General features: G+C 38.3%; 1 protein-coding gene across 1 annotated transcript; it reads left to right on the forward strand.

Annotated features, from left to right (window-relative positions):
* Nucleotides 1-408: 408 nt before the first annotated feature.
* Nucleotides 409-19,796, forward strand: LOC145777714 (uncharacterized). Its single transcript, XM_082589152.1, has 8 exons — nt 409-764; nt 3,300-3,417; nt 7,254-7,376; nt 7,689-7,809; nt 8,953-9,040; nt 10,812-10,856; nt 11,308-11,352; nt 17,628-19,796. The coding sequence occupies exons 1-8, from the start codon at nt 693-695 to the stop codon at nt 17,817-17,819; spliced, it is 804 nt and encodes a 267-aa protein (XP_082445278.1). The 5' UTR covers nt 409-692; the 3' UTR covers nt 17,820-19,796.
* Nucleotides 19,797-20,951: the final 1,155 nt, after the last annotated feature.

Here is a 20,951-nt window from a genome sequence, read left to right on the forward strand (position 1 = left end):
GTATGCAAACAAGTACCAGGAATAACCTATCAAGGCTTTGTCAGTCCGAGGATAAAGATTCAAAACCAAACCAACCAAACCAAACCAAAGTCGAACCAGCGCCGCTTGATTTTGAAGCTTCTTCGTTCTAGAAGTGACGCGCTAACCAATTGAGCTATCGGGGCGGATTATTTTAGCAACATGTTGTTTAATACTAATTCTTTCCTCTGTTGGGACCGTACGACGTAAGTTACCGTTATTGCGCCCACACAAATGCTCTTCATAAAACGCCAAAGTGAAAACTTTTGGAGGGGAGTCGTGGGTCGCGGTATAAAAGTTGTTAAAAGCCACTGGCACTGTTTTAAACTTTTGCCATGTATTACTTTTGCTTGATGATCACAAATATACTGTAATACAGTAGCCTATACAAACTGAACTGAACTGCATTTTTTTCAGAGGCAGTTATTTAACGCCTCACAGAAAATTTTATCACTTTGTGCTATTTCAATGTTGCCAGATGGGATTATATTTTTGTTACGCCAAAGGTTACGCGTTAAGCGCTTCCAAAATTCAAATTTCTGCTCCTTTGCATCTGGCAACATCGTACAGTTTTATTTTATAATTAGACAAGCTGACAAAACAAGAGCTTTTCTGCCTGTTTTGATCTATCTGTAGGCTATGATTTATGTTTTGCTTGGCAAAGTTTGACAGGCATGGACATTTTTAACAGTTCATTTCTTTTTTTGATTTTATGCATTGTTCCAGTCTTTTCTCAACAATGTGAGGTAGGTAAGAAAACTACATATTACCGTACTGTTATCGTAAATCAAACTACTGTCTTCATTGCAATAAGACTATGCATGCTGTTACTTAACCTTGATGGCTGCCATAGCCCAAAAATATCAACAGTTATCGTTTGCTAATGTAAAATTTTATTGGTAGGTTATTTGAACAAAATACAGAAGCTTGTAACCCGCCCCGATAGCTCAATTGGTTAGCGCGTCACTTCTGGAACGAAGAAGCTTCAAGATCAAGCGGCGCTGGTTCGACTCTCGGGGTGTGCGCTTGAGCAACGCACATTAAGGACTGCTCTCCATTCAGCGGCATCTAATGAATGGAATAATTCCCCGGCAACAAGACTTCAACAATCGGAAACTTTACTCTGTCAATCTCGGTGACCGGGCCTGCGTCAGTGATTCAAAGCCTCTACAAGTATGCGAAACTGCCAGGATTAAGCTCTGCAAGAAGCTTTCCCAGTCCGAGGATAAAGATTCAATCAAGCAGTCAATCAATCAATCATTTCAATTAGTTTTCCGCCACAGCTGCCTGTATATACTGTATAGGGTAAACCGGGGTAAAATGGGACACAAATGACTATTTCTGTTGCTGGACTAAATAACCTTACAGCTGGCATGAATATTTTTTTGCAGATTTTGCAAACAATCAAAGGGTGGCACAAGCCCATAAAAATTTCAAGGCTGTCGCTTCGGGAAGGTCAACATTTTTTTAAAAAGAAAAAGTATCCCATTTTTCCCGGGTGTGGGAAAAATGAGACACCTAAAGAAATTCCTTTTGTCTCGTTTTTTTATTCACTGGTTGTAGTGAGACAACTTTTAACAGTAACAGTTTATTGAAAGAATAAGTATTTTGCTAATTTAACGCAACAAACAAAATGAAATGTTCATGTACAAATGAACACTATTTCGAGACATGTAGCATGAATAAAAAACAAAATGAACAAAAAACAGTGCATGATGCAATAGTAAAGTTAATGAGTTTGTATTTAAAATTTAAAAAGATAAATTACAGAATGATTTATTGCTGGAATAGACATTGCCACTCAACGCTGTGATATTGTATGATTTATTGCCGCTATTTTTTTCGCAAAAAAAGCAGAAAAAAGCACTGAACTTTGTGATTTTAGTGTGCACTTGGTCAATGAGCCTGTAAAAGTGTAAATCTGAAAATTACAGATAAAATAGCCTACTGCATTAAAGCAAAAGTACACATCATGGAAAACAAATAGGCACCACAATTGAGCACTTTTTGTAAACAGTCCCATTTTACCCAGACGACCAGACATGTCCCATTTTTCCCTTGTCCCAATTTACCTCGGTTTACCCTACTATTGTAGTCTTGTATTTTTGTGTTTTTCTTATATGTGTGATTTGAATATGGACATTCTTGGCAGATACAAATAATAATAATTGAGATTCTTCACCAAGCATTTACAGTAATTTGAAAGCATGGTACATTTTTGTGATGTGTATGTTATTATTGATACTAAAGTTTTATGATTAATCAGTGGGGATTTCTTTAATTAAAGTAACTGCGTCTGAAAGCTTGGTAGAAAGCATTTTAAGCGTCGTTTAAAATGCTTTCTACCAAGCACAAACACCAACTCTGGCCAAAAATTCCTACAGTATTTGGGACCACAGGCTAAGTTTCCACAGACAATTTAATCTTTAATATCAAACCTGTTTGATTTGCTGATTTCCTCTAAAATTAACTCCATGATACAAATTTAAACTCAAATATTCTTGAAGCACAATGGGATTTGTGTTTTGTTGGATTTTGTACTTCCTCATTTTGGTCTGTATGTATAAACTAACATGTTGTGAATTATGGATGTAACCTTTTTCAAAGTTTCTTTTCTACTAATGCTTTCAGTAGCCTATAACTTTCATTAATATGGCAATGTCCTTTGTGGCATACTAATGGGATGGATGCTGACTTGGTGACCTCAGGAAGTCTTTCGCTTCTTTCTTCTTTTGTTGTATCATTTGTATGATTATCTATCTATCTATTGTTGTAAAACTTTGAGAAACAAAAAACAAAACTGTGATATTTTTATTGACACAATAATCTCTGTATCCTTTGTGTGCTAACATGCTGCTCAGAATATTAGCCTAGTGAATAACAAGTAGCAACATAAACTAACTTATATATATATACTGTAAATGCATATTAGAAGATATGATATATATTATACATATAAAGTCACTATTTTCCACACTAGTTGCCATCAAATAGCATTCTTTTGCGGCAGGTGTTGCCAGAGTTACAATTAAGGTTGAGTTTAGGGTTGGTACTTTTTTCTGCCCAATTTTCCAAATAACAAGCTTTTATCTTCAACAGCTTTAAACTTTTCTCAAATTGCGGAAGAATTATTTATGTGGCAACACTTGGATCCGAAAAATAGCCACACAGCCTGAAAGATATTTAACACCTTGATTTTAGACAAGCTCAGACTTACAATTAAGTTAACTCAAAGCAATAAAAATAGCCATCTCTGCCCAAGAAAAATTTTTATGTTGCAGAATTGGGTGCCAATTTCCCCAGATAATTACAACAACAATTACATTTCAATCAATTCCCCTCAAGCTAATCAAGCCCGGCCACTTGGGTTCAGCAAGGCATCGATACAGAAAGATGGGCGTAAGTTGTTATCAATTACATCAAGTTTTTGGTGGTATATAATTATAGACTTCACATGTCACTTCCGTGATAACAAAACTGCATCAAAAAGAATTTTACACATATATCAGAAGCATAGGCGCCGACTTTTATTTTTGCACGGGGTGGCGGATAGCACAATATGGCAACCTAAACACTTTCAAACTGCATGTTTTTGTTTGATTTTTACTAAGCGTGTTTCGTAGATGCAATTGTCTTTTCACACCTGATTTGTAGCTCGATAATTTACAAAGCAACTTTAAAAAAAAGCACAGGAGGTATGTCGTGAATTTTATTGTTGCGTTGCTGCTCTGACAATTAACATTTGGCAAAAGTATTTTTGCGAACAGCAGCTCTGTCAATCTAACTGTTAATCAACTGGTCAAGTTGTCATGGTAGATCGCAAGTAGGTTTTTATGCGCCTGAGTGCACTAAACGATCGCTCCGCCTTGCAGGTGGTGGAAGGCAACGATAAGTATATTTTCACAATGCAGACCACGTTTGGAAGCATTAATGAAATTGTTTCATTGCTTTCAAATAGATCAAGCAGTTGCAAATCAGACAGAATGCTCTACCTTTGCATCTATCGTAATGTAGCCACGGGAATTCGCTCCCCACGATTTTTGATAGCTTCTCCCTTCAACAGCGATTATCCTGCTCGTGCTAACGCCTTTTGGCAGTGGCACACTTTCGTTTCGTTCAGGCGTTTGATCACTTTCATGCTGGCTGAAATCCTGACTAGACGCAACAAAAAATGACTCAATGGAGGGCTGCAATTTTGAACGCTTTTTCGGTGGCATCTTTAAGCAGAATAAAACTGGAATGTCGGCGAAAACTTTTACTGGACGACTTTTCGTAATTTTTTTTATGATGTAACAAGCAACTCCTATGTCAGACCAATAAATTCCCGCCTCAGACTTTTACAGGACGACTTTTCGTAATTTTTTCTATGATGTAACAAGCAACTCCTATGTCAGACTAATAAATTCCCGCCTCACAGTTTGTCACGCATTGACACGTAATATTACTGCATGAAGTAGATAACAAAGTAGAAATTAAAGCATGAAGTAGATGACAGTACACTCCAATAATAATTGAAATCGGAAAATAATTCAAAATGCAAAATCTTGAGCAATTGAAAAAGGTTGCTTTTATTATTGGGAATTGGCAGGGGGTGTATAGCTTTCCTCGAATAGAATCATGTAAACGTGTAAATTTGCAGAACGTTAAAACTGCTACTTTATTAAGGGCACTTTTTAAATAAAACTTAAAAAGTTTCGAAAATTGCACTTTTTTAATGAAATTTGAAAATAGATATTCATTTAGGGGGTGAAGCTATCAATCATCGAGATAATTTTATTTCCAAGTATTTTATAGCTGGCATAATTTATAGCGATTTTATGAGCAGTTTAAAAATTTTCAAAAAATATTTTTGAAGGACGCAATGGAAAGATCGTATTTTATTGATTAATAAATCCCATTGTAAACCTAACAAATGTAACAATGACTTATGACAAGTAACAAATAAAACGATCGCAACAACAAGGAAAAAACTCGTAGCCACGTGTTGCGTAATCTTCACGTAGCTTGCTTGATGTTACGCGAGTATCATGCTTGTGACAAAAACAATCATTTTCTTCGCAATACTATACTGTATTGGTTCACCTCTTGCTTTACGTTGACTTGAAGCGAAAACCAATGATCAAAAAAAGATTTAAACGTCCGTTTAAATTACATTTATTTGCAGCAAGTAATGTAACCTAAACGGGGTGGCGTGGCCACCCCGTAACCCCTTAAGTCGGCGCCAGTGATCAGAAATGTTTCTTTGAAGTCTTACAATCTGAAAGTGTAACCAATCATTAAAGACGTGGGCACAGTGTTGTGTCGAAAACATCAGTTTATCAGTGCTCTTTGTTCATGTTTCATAAAGATGCTGAATTCGGTTGTGTTGCTCAGTTTTGTCTATTTTTTGTTTTAAAAAATGTTTTAAGTGTAGAAATGTACATGCTGGTAGTGATTGGTTTGCATTTGTGGTAATCGAATGTATTGTCGTTTAAATTGCTATATTCACATTGAAGTGCATTGAACTATTTTATCTCAAGAATCAGCCTTGCAATGGCAATTTCTTTTGGCTGCTCACAGCTCATCAAAGTTGTCTAGTTTTCCTACCTATTTTATCTGATTGACCAGCAGCTTGAATTTAATATGTTTACTTTAAAAGCCGAAATCGAAGTCTAAATCGGCCATTTATAAACCGAGCAGTCGGAATCGCACATTTTTCCCCAACTCCACAACCCTGAGTGAGAGTGCCTGCTTGACACTAGGGTTGGGACCCCGGGATATCCCGATCCCGGGATTTTAACCCGTTTTTTTCTGATCCCGATCCCGGGATTAATTTTATTAAAATCTCGGGATTTCCAGAAAACATCTACAAAAGCTGATGTAGCGCCATATCGCTTATATTATTTTGGTTTTAAAGCAGCTTTAGAGTATCAGCTGGTTGTCTTGAACACTCCACATTGGCAAAATGCCAGAAATGTCACAATAATAATGTGGAGTCTCCATTAGTGTGATAATAATACCAACTATGGTAAAACAATGAACTGCGCAATCGCTTCAGTCATAGCATTAGTGCAGCTGAGTATCTTAGAGTTACAAAGACGGTTGTGCCATTGTGCTATTAGGACGGTTTCTGCTAATTCTGCCCTATCTTTTTGCAAAGGAGAAATTAAAATTTAGCTCAGAATGGCGAATTTTGAAGATGTAAGTTCAAAGAGAAAATCCGAAGTGTGGCAAAACTTTTTGTTTTGTAAATCTACAAAAAAAGCAAAATGTAACTTCTGTCAAGCCGTTTTGAAAGCTTCAGTACTAAGGGACTAATAACTAAATTCGGAAATTAGCAAGGACAAAGAAAAGCTGTAGGTTCCGAATCGACGAGCGTCGGAATGCCGAACTGGTTCACCTTTTTGGGTACCTCAAGAAACCTTCCTACATTGTTCAACCGCAGGATCAGCTTGGTCATAAAATAAAACGTCAGAAACTCGCTGCCCAGGCCACGAACGTTCTTTAAAGATTGTTCCCAAGCCCAATTGTTGAATTGGATCGAGGCTCTACTGAACAGCATGAAGATGCCATTACAGAGGATAGTAGCCATGACACTGAAATAACTTTAGCTCAAGAGCTGCATGCTTTCGTAGCTGAAGATGAAAGTGCAGAAACACAAAATTTTGTTGTCGGCGCTCGAGTAATGCAAAAAGAAATGCTGCTATATGAAGCAAGCAAAAAAAGGCCAGAAAACCTGAACAATTTATATGAGGCATTGATAGGCTAAGTACTAAGCCAACATCTGTTAAGGCTGAACGTGCATTTTCAGCTCTTGGATATTTTGCTTGCAAAATCAGAAATCGTCTTAAAGCGATGATACTCTCGATACTCTCATGTTTTTGCGTCAGTATTACAATAAATAAACGTGGCAATTGCATGTGTATTTTCCTACTTTGCTAATCCCGAGAAATCCCGGGATTAAGGAGTAAAAATCCCGGGAAATTCCGACCTCGGGATTTCAAACTTGATCCCGAAATCCCAACCCTACTTGACGCTTAAAAAGACGTCTGTTTGGCACCGATTCAAAGCACACAGCTTTGTTTGCAAGGCTCTTATTGACGCACAAACATGGGAGCAGTTGATTGGTTAACTGTGGTATTTGGTTCCTTCCAGCTGTCTGTTGCTTCATAATTACCGTATGTTGCACTGTATGCAATTGTTCTGCTTGTTGTCATATTATATATATAATTTATGCTATATAATATATGTTACAGCTGGCAAGTGTATTCTTGTATCTAACACGGCAGGAAATGGAAGACACATTGAAGTGAAATATGATTTTGGATTTCCAAACACACTCTGCTTGAGCGACAACATGACAGGACTTGCACCAACATGTATATAGTTGTATATGCAATTATGCATGCATTTGTAATGGAAATTTCTTGTTTTATTTATTTTTTCAGCGTGTATTTTTGCGTGTTGTACAAATGAGTTACTTACTATCCACGCAGCTAACAATGTACAATTGTACATTGTACATGATTGGCAAATAATGAATGTTTGAAAATGAAAATTTGTATGAAATTATTGATTCTTGTTGAGCATAATTCAGGGGTAGCACTGTGACATCCGCGTTTAAGTTATTGGATAAACTCAGTGAAACCTAAACAATTTGCAAAACTCATATCTGCTCTTTGAACTGACAGGCAGGGGTGATGCCAGTGTTAACAGATGTGGAAAAGGACCTGGAAACGCAAATATTGTCACTTACACTTTCAACTGCACTGGGGATGCTTGTGAGAGTGGGGAGATAACTTTCTGGTACAGGTAAGTGTTCGCTTTCCTCATCATAATCATCATCCAAATTAATTTTTGTCCCCACTAGTGGGAATGGCCGATTCTTTCCTTGCAACGTTTGCCTTCACTCCTCATCTCTATTTTGTTCAGTCCGTCAAATCGTCATCCTTCAGGCCGATCTAGTTTGCATAATTCTTCATCTATTTATGTTTTTTGGACATCCTCGTTTCCTCTTTTTATCTACTTTCAAAGTCAATGCCTTTTGAAGAAAACTTTCTTTCTACCTTCTTATTCCATTTTCCCTTGCAAGTTGGTCTATCGTCTTCCTCATCTCTAGCGTATCCTTCAGTTTGTCATTTTTTTCTTCCTCGTTTTTTCCCACACATTGCTCTCGTTACTTTCCTTTCCGTTCTAGGAATTTCCGGTTCACTCTGTTCTAGTATCCATGTCTTGTTACCGTATAGTATTGCAGGCTGCACACAACTCCGACAGACTTTTATTTTTAATGAAAATTTTTGTTTCATCTGGCATTATAGCAGTGGTTTTGTCCCAACTAAAACTGAAAACAATTAATGGTGGCCCTCAAAAAATAACTCAAAAATTGATTTACGGTAGAGTTATTTCTAGTGTAGTTTTTTTATGAACTGTTCTGACAAGCTGCCAATCTAGGTTACGTTCGTTTTTAAAGTCGTCTCATGGAAGCTTGAATTTTGTAAACCAAACAATTTCATGACGTCATAATACCAATCTCACTTATATCTCAAAATTGTAAAACAGCGCAGTGATCAATACGTAGGCCTACTTGTGACAAGCTTTCTGTTTATACCACTTCATGTGATCTGTTTCGTGCAGTTTCCTTCTTTGGATTCTTGTGTATCGTGTTGAGTGTTGAGCTAGTTAAAAGCATCATTGCGCTGTTCTTTCCGTTTGATCAATTTATTTTACACAACTGCTGTATTTTGTTGACCAGATGAAGATGAAATTACCGTATAATTGTTACTCCTGACAAGGACACTATGTGGTGTCGAAAACGTCCGATATGAAACTTGTTTCAATGTAGTTTTTTCTGTGAATGTGAAACATAAACGTAAGTATGTTAATCTGGTTACGTTACTCGACGCTGTGTGCTTATGTTTCCTACTTGTGTGCTTGATATGTTCATTTTCTTGTTAGATTTGTGGTGGAGGAAGAAGTGAATGGAACATATGATCCAGACTGGTGCGACAAACGCAACGCGCAGGTTCCGTCCTCACTTGTGGCAGTAAGTACCGTGCATGCAGCTTCGTATGATGCAATACATAATAATAATAATGTTAGTTTTTATATAGCGCTGTATCCATCGCAGATATGCGTTGCTCCTCAGCGCTTTACAAAGCAGACAGTGTCAATGCAGCCGTATAGAGGCGCAACTGAGTACATTGAGCTAATGTACAATGAGTACATGAAGCTAATGTAGCTACTGTGGTGTGGAAGTATGCACAGATGCGGCACTGCTTGTCGTGAGTTTTGTAAATGTTTGTATAGATAACCTTTTGTTTGCCAATTTTCTTTATTTAGAAAAATTTTGTTCTATTTTGGGCTTACAGTACACTTCCGGGCTAATACCTAAAAATAAAAGGTGAGCTTCCAACTCTCTGGTGAAATTCAAACAAAGTGACGGTCATGTTTATGGGAACAGTAGGGTAAATGGAGCGTTTATCGCTAATGTCGATCGCCATTGCGTAGTCTAAATTTGGAGATTTCATTATAATTGCCAAATTTATTGGCCAAACTACAACTTTGTAAAATGCAGACGAAAGATAGTTTCGTCGCTTTAACGAATTTTTGTGCAAGGAATATCATTGTGAAATCATCACCGGAGCAGCTAATGAGCTGTTTGGAATCATTCAATCCCGACTGCTGAAGGGCTTATTGCATTTATTGCAACCCTTGTGTTTCACCTGATTATCATTTTCTGTATCCATATGAAGAATAACCACTGAAAACTAGGACAGAAAGTTTTTCAGAATGTGAAGTTGGTCGAATGCTCATGGAATGGTTGGGGAGGAGATCAGATGCCGATTTGTTTTTCCATTTCCTTTCGTGTTAACCAAGCAAAAATAGCAGTCGGTTACCTGATCTTGGGGTTCTTAGGCTGCTTTAGTATTCCGGTAGCCTTACGTTACCGCACACAATGCTCCTTCCAAATCCTATTAGCATAGTACTCTGCTTGGTCTTATAAACTCGCCGCATTGATGCCCTGAGCCTGGACTTGCTATAATATCATCTGGACTGGAAGCTAAAACGCTAGGCCTCATCTTGGCTGCAAACAGAATTGTTATATTGGCAGATTTAACGCCAAATTTGAGCGCTGTTTTTAATGCGTTTGGCAGGCTATATATTTTGACTTTGGTATTTTGATATATTTTTGGCGTTTTTTAAATGGTTTTCGGCATTGTAAATAGTTTAAAAAACTCTGCTTATCAATGCGTAGTAGTTTATTTACAAAACATCAGGTTTGAAAAGGCAAGTTTTCCCGAATCTTGATGCTTTTCATAATATTGCATTATGGGCTGATTTTGTCAACAGTATGATTACTACCATACCCTATGGCCTTAACCTTAAGGTGTTGCGACCGTGCCATATTTTAATCTGAGAATTTATTAAAAAACGTCAAATTTCTGAAAGTTGGTATTAAAACTGCCAATTTGACAATCCTGTTTGCCGTGCAAGATGAGGCCTAGCGTTTGGCTTCCAGTCCAGATGCTATTATTGCGACGTCCACGCTCTGAGTTGACTAATCTGCAAGCAAATCTCCTAATTTGCAAAGGGGGCAAAAGTTGGTTGAGTGTTTACGACTGAAAGATGGTGCGCTGCACTATTTGTGGCTCCGAGACCGAAGTAAGAGCGCCGACGTATAGCAACATAAGCATTCACGAACAGGTTTTCGTATAATATATATCAGAAATTTCAAAATGCATGCAAAAACTAGAGCGCGACGATTTTTTTCAATCACCCCATAAATACAAACTTTCAGTTCTAAATGTTTTCAGCCTCCTGCCGTCCCCGTTGACATCTCGATTGGGAACCTTCCTTTCGTAAGTTGCATTGTGCTTGTGGTCATATTAGTTTGTTACAAGTAGCCAAAAGCGTTTTTTTTTTAAAACTAAGTGGTCTTATGATTCCTGACAGAATTATGACTTACGAAAGCATCCAACTAAGGTTCAGGTTATTCGACCTGCACCTTTATTTGGAATACCGGTACCTTCTTAATTAAGATAATCACATAAGTTTTATTGGTCCGACGACCGACATCCTAGTCTTTACACTGTAATCCCACTTTTATAATGAATATATGGGTGGCAGCTGACTTCGTTGGCCTTGTGATCTTTCGCTGTCATCCTAGCAACAGCACCACATTCAATGTATTCATTTATGCATTTAGATAAAATATAGTCATTACTTTCAACAACCTCTACACAACCAGTTTCACCCGAAAAGAGGGATCATCAGAAGGTTCTTGTATTAATTGAATGTTGTTTTTTTCAGGACCCTAATGCCCCCATTAAGCCCCCGATAGTGGTCCCTTCTGTGGTAAGCAGCATTGTGATCATAATACTTTTTTATGAGTTTTTGTTTTGTCGTATCCAGACACATCATCATCCAAATTCAGGTCGAACTCCTCTAGTCAGGGTAACTGTAAGGGTTACCCTGATGGTTACCCTAAGGGTTACCCTGACGGTTACCCTAAGGGTTACCCTAACAGTAAGGGTAACCGATTTTTTCTTTGTAGCGATGTCCATCGCATGTTCTTCAGTATGACCTTGTCTGCCTCATCCTTTACCTGCTCTTTCCATGTTGTGTTTGGTTGTTCCCGCTTCCTTTTCCGATCTACTTTTAAAATCAATATCTTTCGAAGAAAACTTCTTTTCTCCTCAGTGCATGTCTTTACCATCCATGCGGAAACAAGATTCTGACGACGTAATCAGAGAGTCAGAGACGTAATCTTCGTACGCGCTTTTTGGCAACGGCACAGTCGTCTAATGAGTGGTGTCGAACTGCGGAGTGGCCCGTTTCGGCGAGTCCGATTCGACTAGTCCGATTCGGCGAGTTCCCTATTCTGCGAGAGCCTTTTTCGGCGAGTGCCCTATTCGGCGAGTTTTTGAAATTTTTAAAAGGAAATTATCGGGTACCGTAGCCTAATTGCAATTGCCGTTTTTACATCGTTTTAACGTCGCTAAACGTTGAAATCGTGCAGAAAAGAATAAAAATAAAATGTTTGAACTATTAAATTAAAATTCGTCATGTCAGTTCAGTTATTTTTATTTTTGACCATCATATCCAAAACAATACACGTCAACATAGCAAAGGTAGAAGCGACAATTCACGTCAACATAGCAAAGGTGTAGAAAAAGGTAGAAGCGACAAAACGCGAACGTTAAAACGTGCTTGTGACCGAAGTAAGTTATTGAGTTGAAAGAAATTTGGCAAGGTTGCATCACCTTAAGAAAAATTTAAGATATGAAGGAAAAATAAAACAAAGAAAATGTTAAAAAAAAAATAATGTTTATGTCTATAAGTTATTACTTTTGAATAGTTAAAATCATAGGCGCCTAACTATTTTTTTGGCCGTGGGGGCGAAAGCGTGTTTCATCAGCAGCAACGTAAATTCAGCGAAATGTCACGCAGATGGATGACGTAATTATGTCGTCACACTAGGATTGCTTTTATTGCCACACTCGGAGTTATCGCTACGTTCGATTTACCGTTAATTATTATAAACAAAGCTCGACCAAAACACATGCTGTGCGTCTGCGTTGGCTAGCGGTTGATGGACTGCGACTCTTTAAGCTAAGCGCAACATAAAGTTTAGCAACGAACTAGATTTATTAGCATGAAACAAGAGACGAAAAGGATTACTAAAAGGTATACTGTAAATGGAATGAAAATACTAACTTGATCATATGCTTGAAAATATACCTGTTGAAAGCAAAATCATTCATGTTTATCAATTCAACAGCACGTCACCTTTAATAAATTTAAAAGTTGCTGACATCCGTAAACAGCCCTTGACAAATAGTTACAGAGAGACGTTTGATTAAGTTTTCGACTTGACATTGCTCCCTTTTCACTACAATATCGCAACTTATGGCTGACCACTGACCAGCTTTCAAGTTTCAATTCGCTGTAATACGCCCGTTTTCGTGTTGCAGATGAAACAAAAGATGCGCACATTCCCCGCCTTTGATCGGGTTTCTATGGCAACGGACGTGTGTGCGCGAGTCCGTTGTTGTGTTGATTATGCCGCTTGTGCGACTGTGGGCAGTGCGGTTTGTACCAGCCCTTGTTGCGTTGGTTAGTGGTAACCTCGGGCCGAGACTTCAAGTTCATTTTCACAGCAACCGATTCACTGCCGCGACAATTCTCTGCAGAGGTTTCGACTTTCGAAAGCGACAGCGAGTCTGTTTGCAAGCGCATTAAGTTAAACGCACGCTGCGTCAACGTAGCAAATTATGTTGTTTTTGGGTGCATTCAACATCTGATGACATTGAATCAACTCCAAATGGTAGATTTTTGCTATGTCACAGGCAGCAAAATCAGTCATTTTTACATTGATTCAACGTCTGCAGACGTTAAATCAACGTAAAAATGACAGATTTTTTTGTCTGGGGTGGGATTGTAGCATCGCTACTCGTTCTAGTGATTATTTACTGCGAAGCTGTTGCGGTTTGCATTTAAAAATGTTTTCCTGCTGCCGATCGCTAGTTCATCTATTGTTTTATGTATCAATGCCGCATAAAAAGTTGCTCCCACGCGGAAATATGCGTGGGGAAGTATGATTAGTTTGGATCAACAAATGTGTGACCTACACTCCTACAGCTTAGATTGAAAGGAAATTATCGGGTAGGCTACCGTAGCCTAGTTATCCCGACCAGCAAAAATTTGTTTCAAGAACCCAGTTAGCCTAACAGCTCATTTTTACATTGTAGTAACAGAATGAAATGGCTAACCAAATGTGTGGCCTATCGTTTTAACGTCGCTAAACGTTGAAATCGTGTAGAAAAGGGTGCTTTTGCTGACTAGGATGCGTTGAAACTGAGAAACATTCACAGAAGCCCTACGATACGTTGCATTTTTAAGATAATGTATTCAGACGTTGAATCAATGTACAAATGAAATGTTATGCTAAATGGGTTCTTGGAACAAATCGTAGGGCTTCTGTGAATGTTTCTCAGTTTCAAAGTATCCTAGTCAGCAAAAGCTCCCTTTTCTACACGATTTCAACGTTTAGCGACGTTAACACGATAGGCCACACATTTGTTTAGCCTTTTCATTCTGTTACTACAATGTAAAAATGAACTGTGTTCTTGGAACAATTTTTTGCTGGTCGGGATAACTAGGCTACGGTACCCGATAATTTCCTTTCAATCCAAGCTGTAGGCCACACATTTGTTGGTCCAAACTAATCATTTTAACTATTCAAAAGTACTAACTTATAGACATAAACATGATCTATTTTATTTATTTTTTGTAACATTTTCTTTGTTTTATTTTTCCTTCATATCTTAAATTTTTCTGAAAGTGTTGCGACCGTGCCAAATTTCTTTCAACTCAAGAACTTACTTCGGTCACAAGCATGTTTTAACGTTCGCGTTTTGTCGCTTCTACCTTTTTCTACACCTTTGCTATGTTGACGTGTGTTGTTTTTGATACCATGATCAGAAAGAAAAACAATTGAACTGACATGACGAATTCAAGCACGTTTTAACGTTCGCGTTTTGTCGCTTCTACCTTTGCTATGTTGACGTGTATTGTTTTTCATATGATGGTCAGAAATAAAAACAACTGAACTGACATGACGAATTTTAATAGTTCAAACATTTTATTTTTATTCCTTTCTGCACGATTTCAACGTTTAGCGACGTTAAAACGATGTAAAGACGGCAATTATAATTAGGCTACGGTACCCGATAATTTCCTTTCAAAAACTCGCCGAATAGGGCACTCGCCGAAAAGGGCTCTCGCCGAATAGGGAACTCGCCGAATCGGACTAGTCGAATCGGACTAGCCGAATAGTAGCAGACCCGTCGAACTGGCACCCTATCCAGGGTTGTACAAGGGCTTTCATCATTCAGGATTCCATACGTTTTTTTATTGGCAGTTGATACCAAACTACTAGGGCCAAGTGATACTGACAGGAACCGAATGAAAAATGTCCTGCGGTTCTTGAAAGTCATAGAATGCAAAAACATGGACAATTTTTGTTATCATGATAAAATAAAATTCAGCAACCGAGCTGTCGTTCTGCTCGTGAAAAGCACTTAAGGAATTTTCCATGTGTAAAGTGCAGTCCATCAATTCCTACAGGAAATAATGAAAATTTAAAGTGGTCGCGTGGCCAACATTGGAACATGCCAAATCAATCATAATGCTTGGAGGATTGTATGGAATAATGGAAGCAACAATCTGGTCTGGTAGACTATATTTAATGGATGTCAGAAGATAAAAATACCAGAGTTCCATTGTGTTGGATATCAGTAAGGCGACAATATAGTGATAAACTTTTTTTGTCTAAAATGTAGGAAATTTAATGAAGACTTTGTATATGTAAATATTTTACTGAATTTTAAGCACATTTATGCAATAAAATTAGTTTTCTTACCCTCAGTACCGATCGCAAAGCTCTCCAAAAATTTATCGCTTGGCATTTTTGAACTGATTATTGACTTGTGATAAGCAAGTCCCTTCTCACGTGAATAAAATAACATTTGAATTAGAGATACGTAATTACGTATACTATTTGCTATAGTACACATATGCCTATAGTACACTATGCTAGACAGATGCAATAGCTTTAAGTGGCGTTTTTTCAAAATGTTGTTTTTTGAACAGAAAATGTATATCTCCTTCATTTCTTGTCCAATCTTCAAATGTTTAGGAATTGTTCAGAGCAACATGGACATTCTTTAATGAAAAAAAATGTAAATAAAAAAAAACTTTATTTTGTAATTGATCAATTAGAAAAAAAATCCTTCGATTATTGCTTTGTCCATCGAGCAAGATAAGCTGTAAAAAAGTTTCAACTTGATAGGGTACATGCCATTTATGTTTTTAGATTTTAAATAGTTTTGTTTTAATTTTTTTGTTTGGCATCAAGGCTAATTAATTAGTTTATTTGTTATTATTTTATGAAACTTTTGCTTTTACCTAATAGAGCATTTGAAGATCTTTTCAAAAACATATAACTTGTTGGGTTTGTAACAACATCTTGTTTAATTTGGACTTATTTATCCGCACTATCAAAAAGTATTGATAGCACTAGTATTGTCGCCTTAAAAGGGAAAAAAGAGTAAGTAAAGTGATGCTCGAAATCTTAAAAACACTGATTAAAAAAGTGAAAATATCCTTCACCGGATAAGACAGTAGATTGATTGAGTTTCGCTTTCAGCAGCATGATCGTTACTTACTTCACAGTTCACAGTGTAGATTTTAACGACCTGTTTTAGCCTGATGCTGCGAGTTCGCTGTGGCAATAGCGATTTGCACGAGCTTTCGGAACACAGTGCCCTAGTCATGTGCTATCATAGCACACGTGTGCCCTAGTCATGTGCTATGACAGCACATAGCACACGTCATAGCACATGACTATGTGGGCACTGTGTTCCGAAAGCTCGTGCAATTCGCTATTGCCACAGCGAACTTGCAGCATCAGGCTAAAACAGATCGTTAAAATCTGCACTGTGAAGTAAGACAGTAGAGTTAGATGTTTTGGTAGTAGGCTATTCGACTAATAAAGAGATTAGCCGATGACCGAGGCGACTGCATTGTTTTTGTTGTCCTACGCATCAACAGATACAGAGGGCCATAATCGCAGTGTGGAACCAATCACTGATCTTTTTGGACTTAACGTCTCAACAACTAAGTGATCGATATTTCCCACAGACTTGATGCTGTGGTTATGCAAACGAAAATGTGATGGCATATTATTGGTAATATCGGCTGCATTGCCGAGTGATGAGAGCCCTGGAACGGCAATCGAAAGGGCGCCGGTTCGACACTGCTCAAGAGCATGCGGCTGTGTCTCCGGCAGGACACGGCAGGCATGCCTGAAGGTGGACACGAAGATTGGCTTCCTTGCCTTCTCGTCCACTTAATCTAAATCTTCAACCACCGTGTGTAAGCCTGGATACGACAAACAAATTGGTAATGAATCTACTACAATTTTGTCGTACTCTCACTGCTCTCCAGTGTGGACGGACCGTTACAGGGGCGTGCAGCGGTTTGTTTTCACATTCCATGTCTGCACCTGGTCGTGTTTAGGTCATACTCCCCCTCGTCGTCGTCGTGTGAGCGTCTGGGGCCGAGGATGTACAAGACATCTCTGCGGCTGCTTGGGCGGACCATAAATGGAGTTCTGAATGGAAGTCAACCGCCACCAGACTCTATTCGTTCATCCCCGACGCCGACACACGCCCCATCGGTCTAACACTACCAAGACAGGCATGGGTGCGCCTTAACCGTCTCCGTACGGGCGTCGGGCTTTTCCGTTCAACCATGCACCAATGGGGAATGGCCTCTTCCTCCTCCTGTGAATGTGGTGCCGAGGAACAGACCGCAGACCACATCATCAATGACTGCTCCATCTTCAAGCCACCTAACGGAGTGGAAGGTCTGCGTGTCATGGATGATGAAACCAAAGACTGGCTGCTCTCTAGTAGCCTTCCAGTGTAGTCCGGAAACATCGTGAATCTGGGGTGGTAAAAGGATATACTCCCCCTGATTCATGGTTAAACTTTCATGGTTGAGGATTTAGTCCTCCAGCTTGCGCATTAGAGCTCACTTATTTATTTTGCAATTTATCTGTTTAGGTATCTCCATCTTCTACATCCTCCTCAGACCGTGCGGATGTGGGTGGTGTTGACATTGCGACTGTTTCTCAACAGGATGTTCCTCCAGGAACCACCGGAGGAAGAGCAGTTAGCATCAGAGGAACCACCAACATCCTTGTCCTTTCAACGCTGCTGGCTTTAAGCTTGTTTGCGTTCCAAACTGATGTTTGAAGTGAATCATCACATTCACGGTCATGCATCACTTGGTCCTTTCTTCACTTATTATATTCAGAAATGTTTTCTATTTATGGTGACTTCGTTTATATGTTGTAATGTATTCGTACTTGATGTCTATTGCACAAAATCATCATTTTTTGATCCTTGCAGTTTGTATGCAATGCATGATGCATGCCAACATACTAATTTCTTATGCGACACAGTGCAACAGTACCAAGTTTTGTGCTGAACCAATAAGTTTTGACCGGAATCTTCTGATCTCATAACAAGCCCCGTCCGTGCTCATCTTGTGAGGCCAGTGTTGCCTGTTCCATGAAACACAATCAACTACAGTACCTTGGTGAGTTGCAGTGTGACACAAGCTCTTCAACGCATCATCGTTACTGCCTGGCAATGTTGTATGCTGCTAGTTTGCCTTCATCACAACAGTTCGAAAGGCTCAAAAACTGTTGTAGTGTTTATAATCAATGTTATACATTATTAATTTTTTTTACTGTGTTTGGCTATTTTTAGTTAAAGTTTGGCTACAGAATTATTTTGGGTCTGGCAATCCTGATTGATAAACCGGAGGTGGAGATTGTGATGGATAGTGTGTGTAATGGTTTCGTTTTAGATTTACCGTTTATTTATGATTCAAATAACTTATCATTCGAGTTTATTTCCAGTTGGTTTAAATTGGCACCTCACCAAAACCAAGGGTCATCTGAAAGAAGTTTTTTGATTTTCTCGCAAAAGATCCCGAGTTGTTTTTTAATTTTATTTTCTTTTCGAAAAATTTCTTTTCGAGGTCTTGTTTTGTTATCACATTATTTAATATTACACAAAGCCAGTCCCCTCTAACACTCCAGACTGCATTTAAAATTACACGTTTTTAATAGGATGTTGATTGTTATTAGGATTATGGTCGATTTTTAATGGGCTGTCCAATGTGCATCTTGTGCTTTTTTACCTTACATTGTGAAGCTTTTGTGGTTATTCGGGTTACAGACGTTAGGTAGCCTGCTACTATTGTAGTGTCATTTTCAGTCATGTAATTGTGACGTCACACGTCTCAACATTGTGCACGTGGTCTGCCGTTTGTTTGTTTCCGTCTTGAGACTATGCGTGGTGCATCCAGGAGGAGATCAGCAAAGTGAACCATCCCGGGAATGTGGGGGTAACAGCAGCCCTATTTCCAGCGAATCAAATTAAAAAAAAAGAACTTCACTTCTAAAAATCAACGTATCTTCATTGCTGGCGTAGTGGTACACAAAAGTTTCCGAATTAACTGTGAGCTAAATTTATCCATGTGTGTGCTCAAGGCTTTGTCTGTGATAAGTAGGGTCTCAATGCGTCTTGTTCTTTCCTGAATATTGCTTGTTTAACACAGTTCATGATTTAATCATTTTATTGACCAACATTGCAGCAAAAACAAAGTGCCCGGTCTGCAAATCTTTTTTGCATTATTCAACCCATTTTGTCACACGTTGACCAATCTAGAAAAGACTGGGCAAAAAATCAGAGATGGAAATGCCGTTGCGATGAGCTTTGACCTGACCCAACCCTATTACCTTAAGCTAAGATAACCACTTTTTAACATTTTCATTGTCATTCACCCACAACTTGTCGGAGGTCTACAAAAGCTTATTCTACAGGCTCATCTCGATTTGGTCACCACATTGTTCTTTCTGTGTCTGGTAGCTATGTTTTTGGTTACTTACCTGACAGAGGGTACAACTTACATTTTTGTTTTTTCGTACTGCAGACTGCATAATTTTCTAAGCAATTCTATGATGTCTTTCGCAATGAATCTTATGTGATATTGCAACTTGTTTTAAAGCAGTTGTAGAAGTTGTTTTAAATGATCTTCGCGGTGTACATTTTAATCAGTTAGTTTTATCTTTTCATTTGCTTGTGCTTTTCTCGATACTGAAGAAGCCGCATTTGCGGCCGCGAAAGCTTTATCAATTATAAGTTTTCGAACCTGATGGACTTTTTTTTGTGTAACATATGAATGAACAATTTTAAGTAGAACATAGGAGAGGGAGGGATGAGATGAACATCTTTTTGCTCGTCGCTTTTGCAAAAAAAAACGTTTGCTTTGATTTAAATGCATCAATCAATGACGAATGACAATGACAATCAATGACGTATCAATCAATCATCAATGACGTATTGCTTTAAAAAGTTTTAAAAAGGTGGAGTTAAAGCACCAGTGAATTAGCTTCATTTTAGAATGACTTATCACCTTGTCATTTTTATATTAATATTTATACGCGTGTTACTCAACCTACCCCACCAAAAGTTTTACGGGGTAAATTGAGCAATGACCTGGGGTAAGTTGAGCAATTCTATTAGGCTAAGTTGAAGCATTACCCTGTCCGTATGTTTTTATAATTGCAAGGCATTATGCTTTCAAACATAACATTGTTTTTTTCTCATCCAATGAAGCTGAAAACACAGATTCAACAGTTTCAATGTTAAATAAGCTAAGGTTGTTTCTTTTGGGGCCAGTTGAGCAACTGATCCAAGATAGCCTACTGGGCCTACTAGCATTGCATACTTTACCTCATCCTAATTTTTGCAATAAAAATAAAAATATTTAAAAAAAAACTACAAGTCTAACTAATCTAAACTTTTTATTGAATATCCTCACTATTTGGACCTACCAAAAAAAAACAGATTTGATTTACATAGTGTAACAATAAAATTATTCAATTTTTTGCTACAAAAAAAGTTGAAATTTTTGTCATAAACAACATAATTGTCTGCAGTTGTGAAATGTGATTCTCATCGAACATAACAAATACTGAAGTGACATCATGGGTGATATATTCAGGATAAAGAAAAAATAAATTCCGCCGACTCGTTCATCCAAAAACGGGGGTTGCTCATCATACCCCAGTTTCCCCTACTTGTGATCAGCTTCAACGGTTGGGGGATGAGGAAGACAACTATAGTTGATCATGTGGCGTTGGCATTATTGTGAATCGTGAAACTGTATTGTAAAACTATGTTATAGAGGTCTGGTGCGTTTCACGTCGCGCTGACCATAGTAAGATTTCTTGATTGGCGCTTTCTTGTTCACCGTCCATAGTTGGCTAGTGCAACAAGATGTGTTCCCTGCATTTGTCACCCCCTCTCTTG

The sequence above is a fragment of the Aplidium turbinatum genome, chromosome 9, assembly GCF_918807975.1.
Source record: "Aplidium turbinatum chromosome 9, kaAplTurb1.1, whole genome shotgun sequence".
In the NCBI taxonomy this organism is placed as follows: Eukaryota; Metazoa; Chordata; class Ascidiacea; order Aplousobranchia; family Polyclinidae; genus Aplidium; species Aplidium turbinatum.

What these genes read in the sequence shown, in the direction of transcription:
- LOC145777714 (XM_082589152.1), top strand. Translation starts at nt 693, where the DNA reads ATGGACATTTTTAACAGTTCATTTCTTTTTTTGATTTTATGCATTGTT. An exon ending in CGATTGGGAACCTTCCTTTC is followed by an intron (nt 10,857 to 11,307) that starts GTAAGTTGCATT and finishes TGTTTTTTTCAG; the next exon opens with GACCCTAATGCCCCCATTAA. An exon ending in CGATAGTGGTCCCTTCTGTG is followed by an intron (nt 11,353 to 17,627) that starts GTAAGCAGCATT and finishes TTATCTGTTTAG; the next exon opens with GTATCTCCATCTTCTACATC.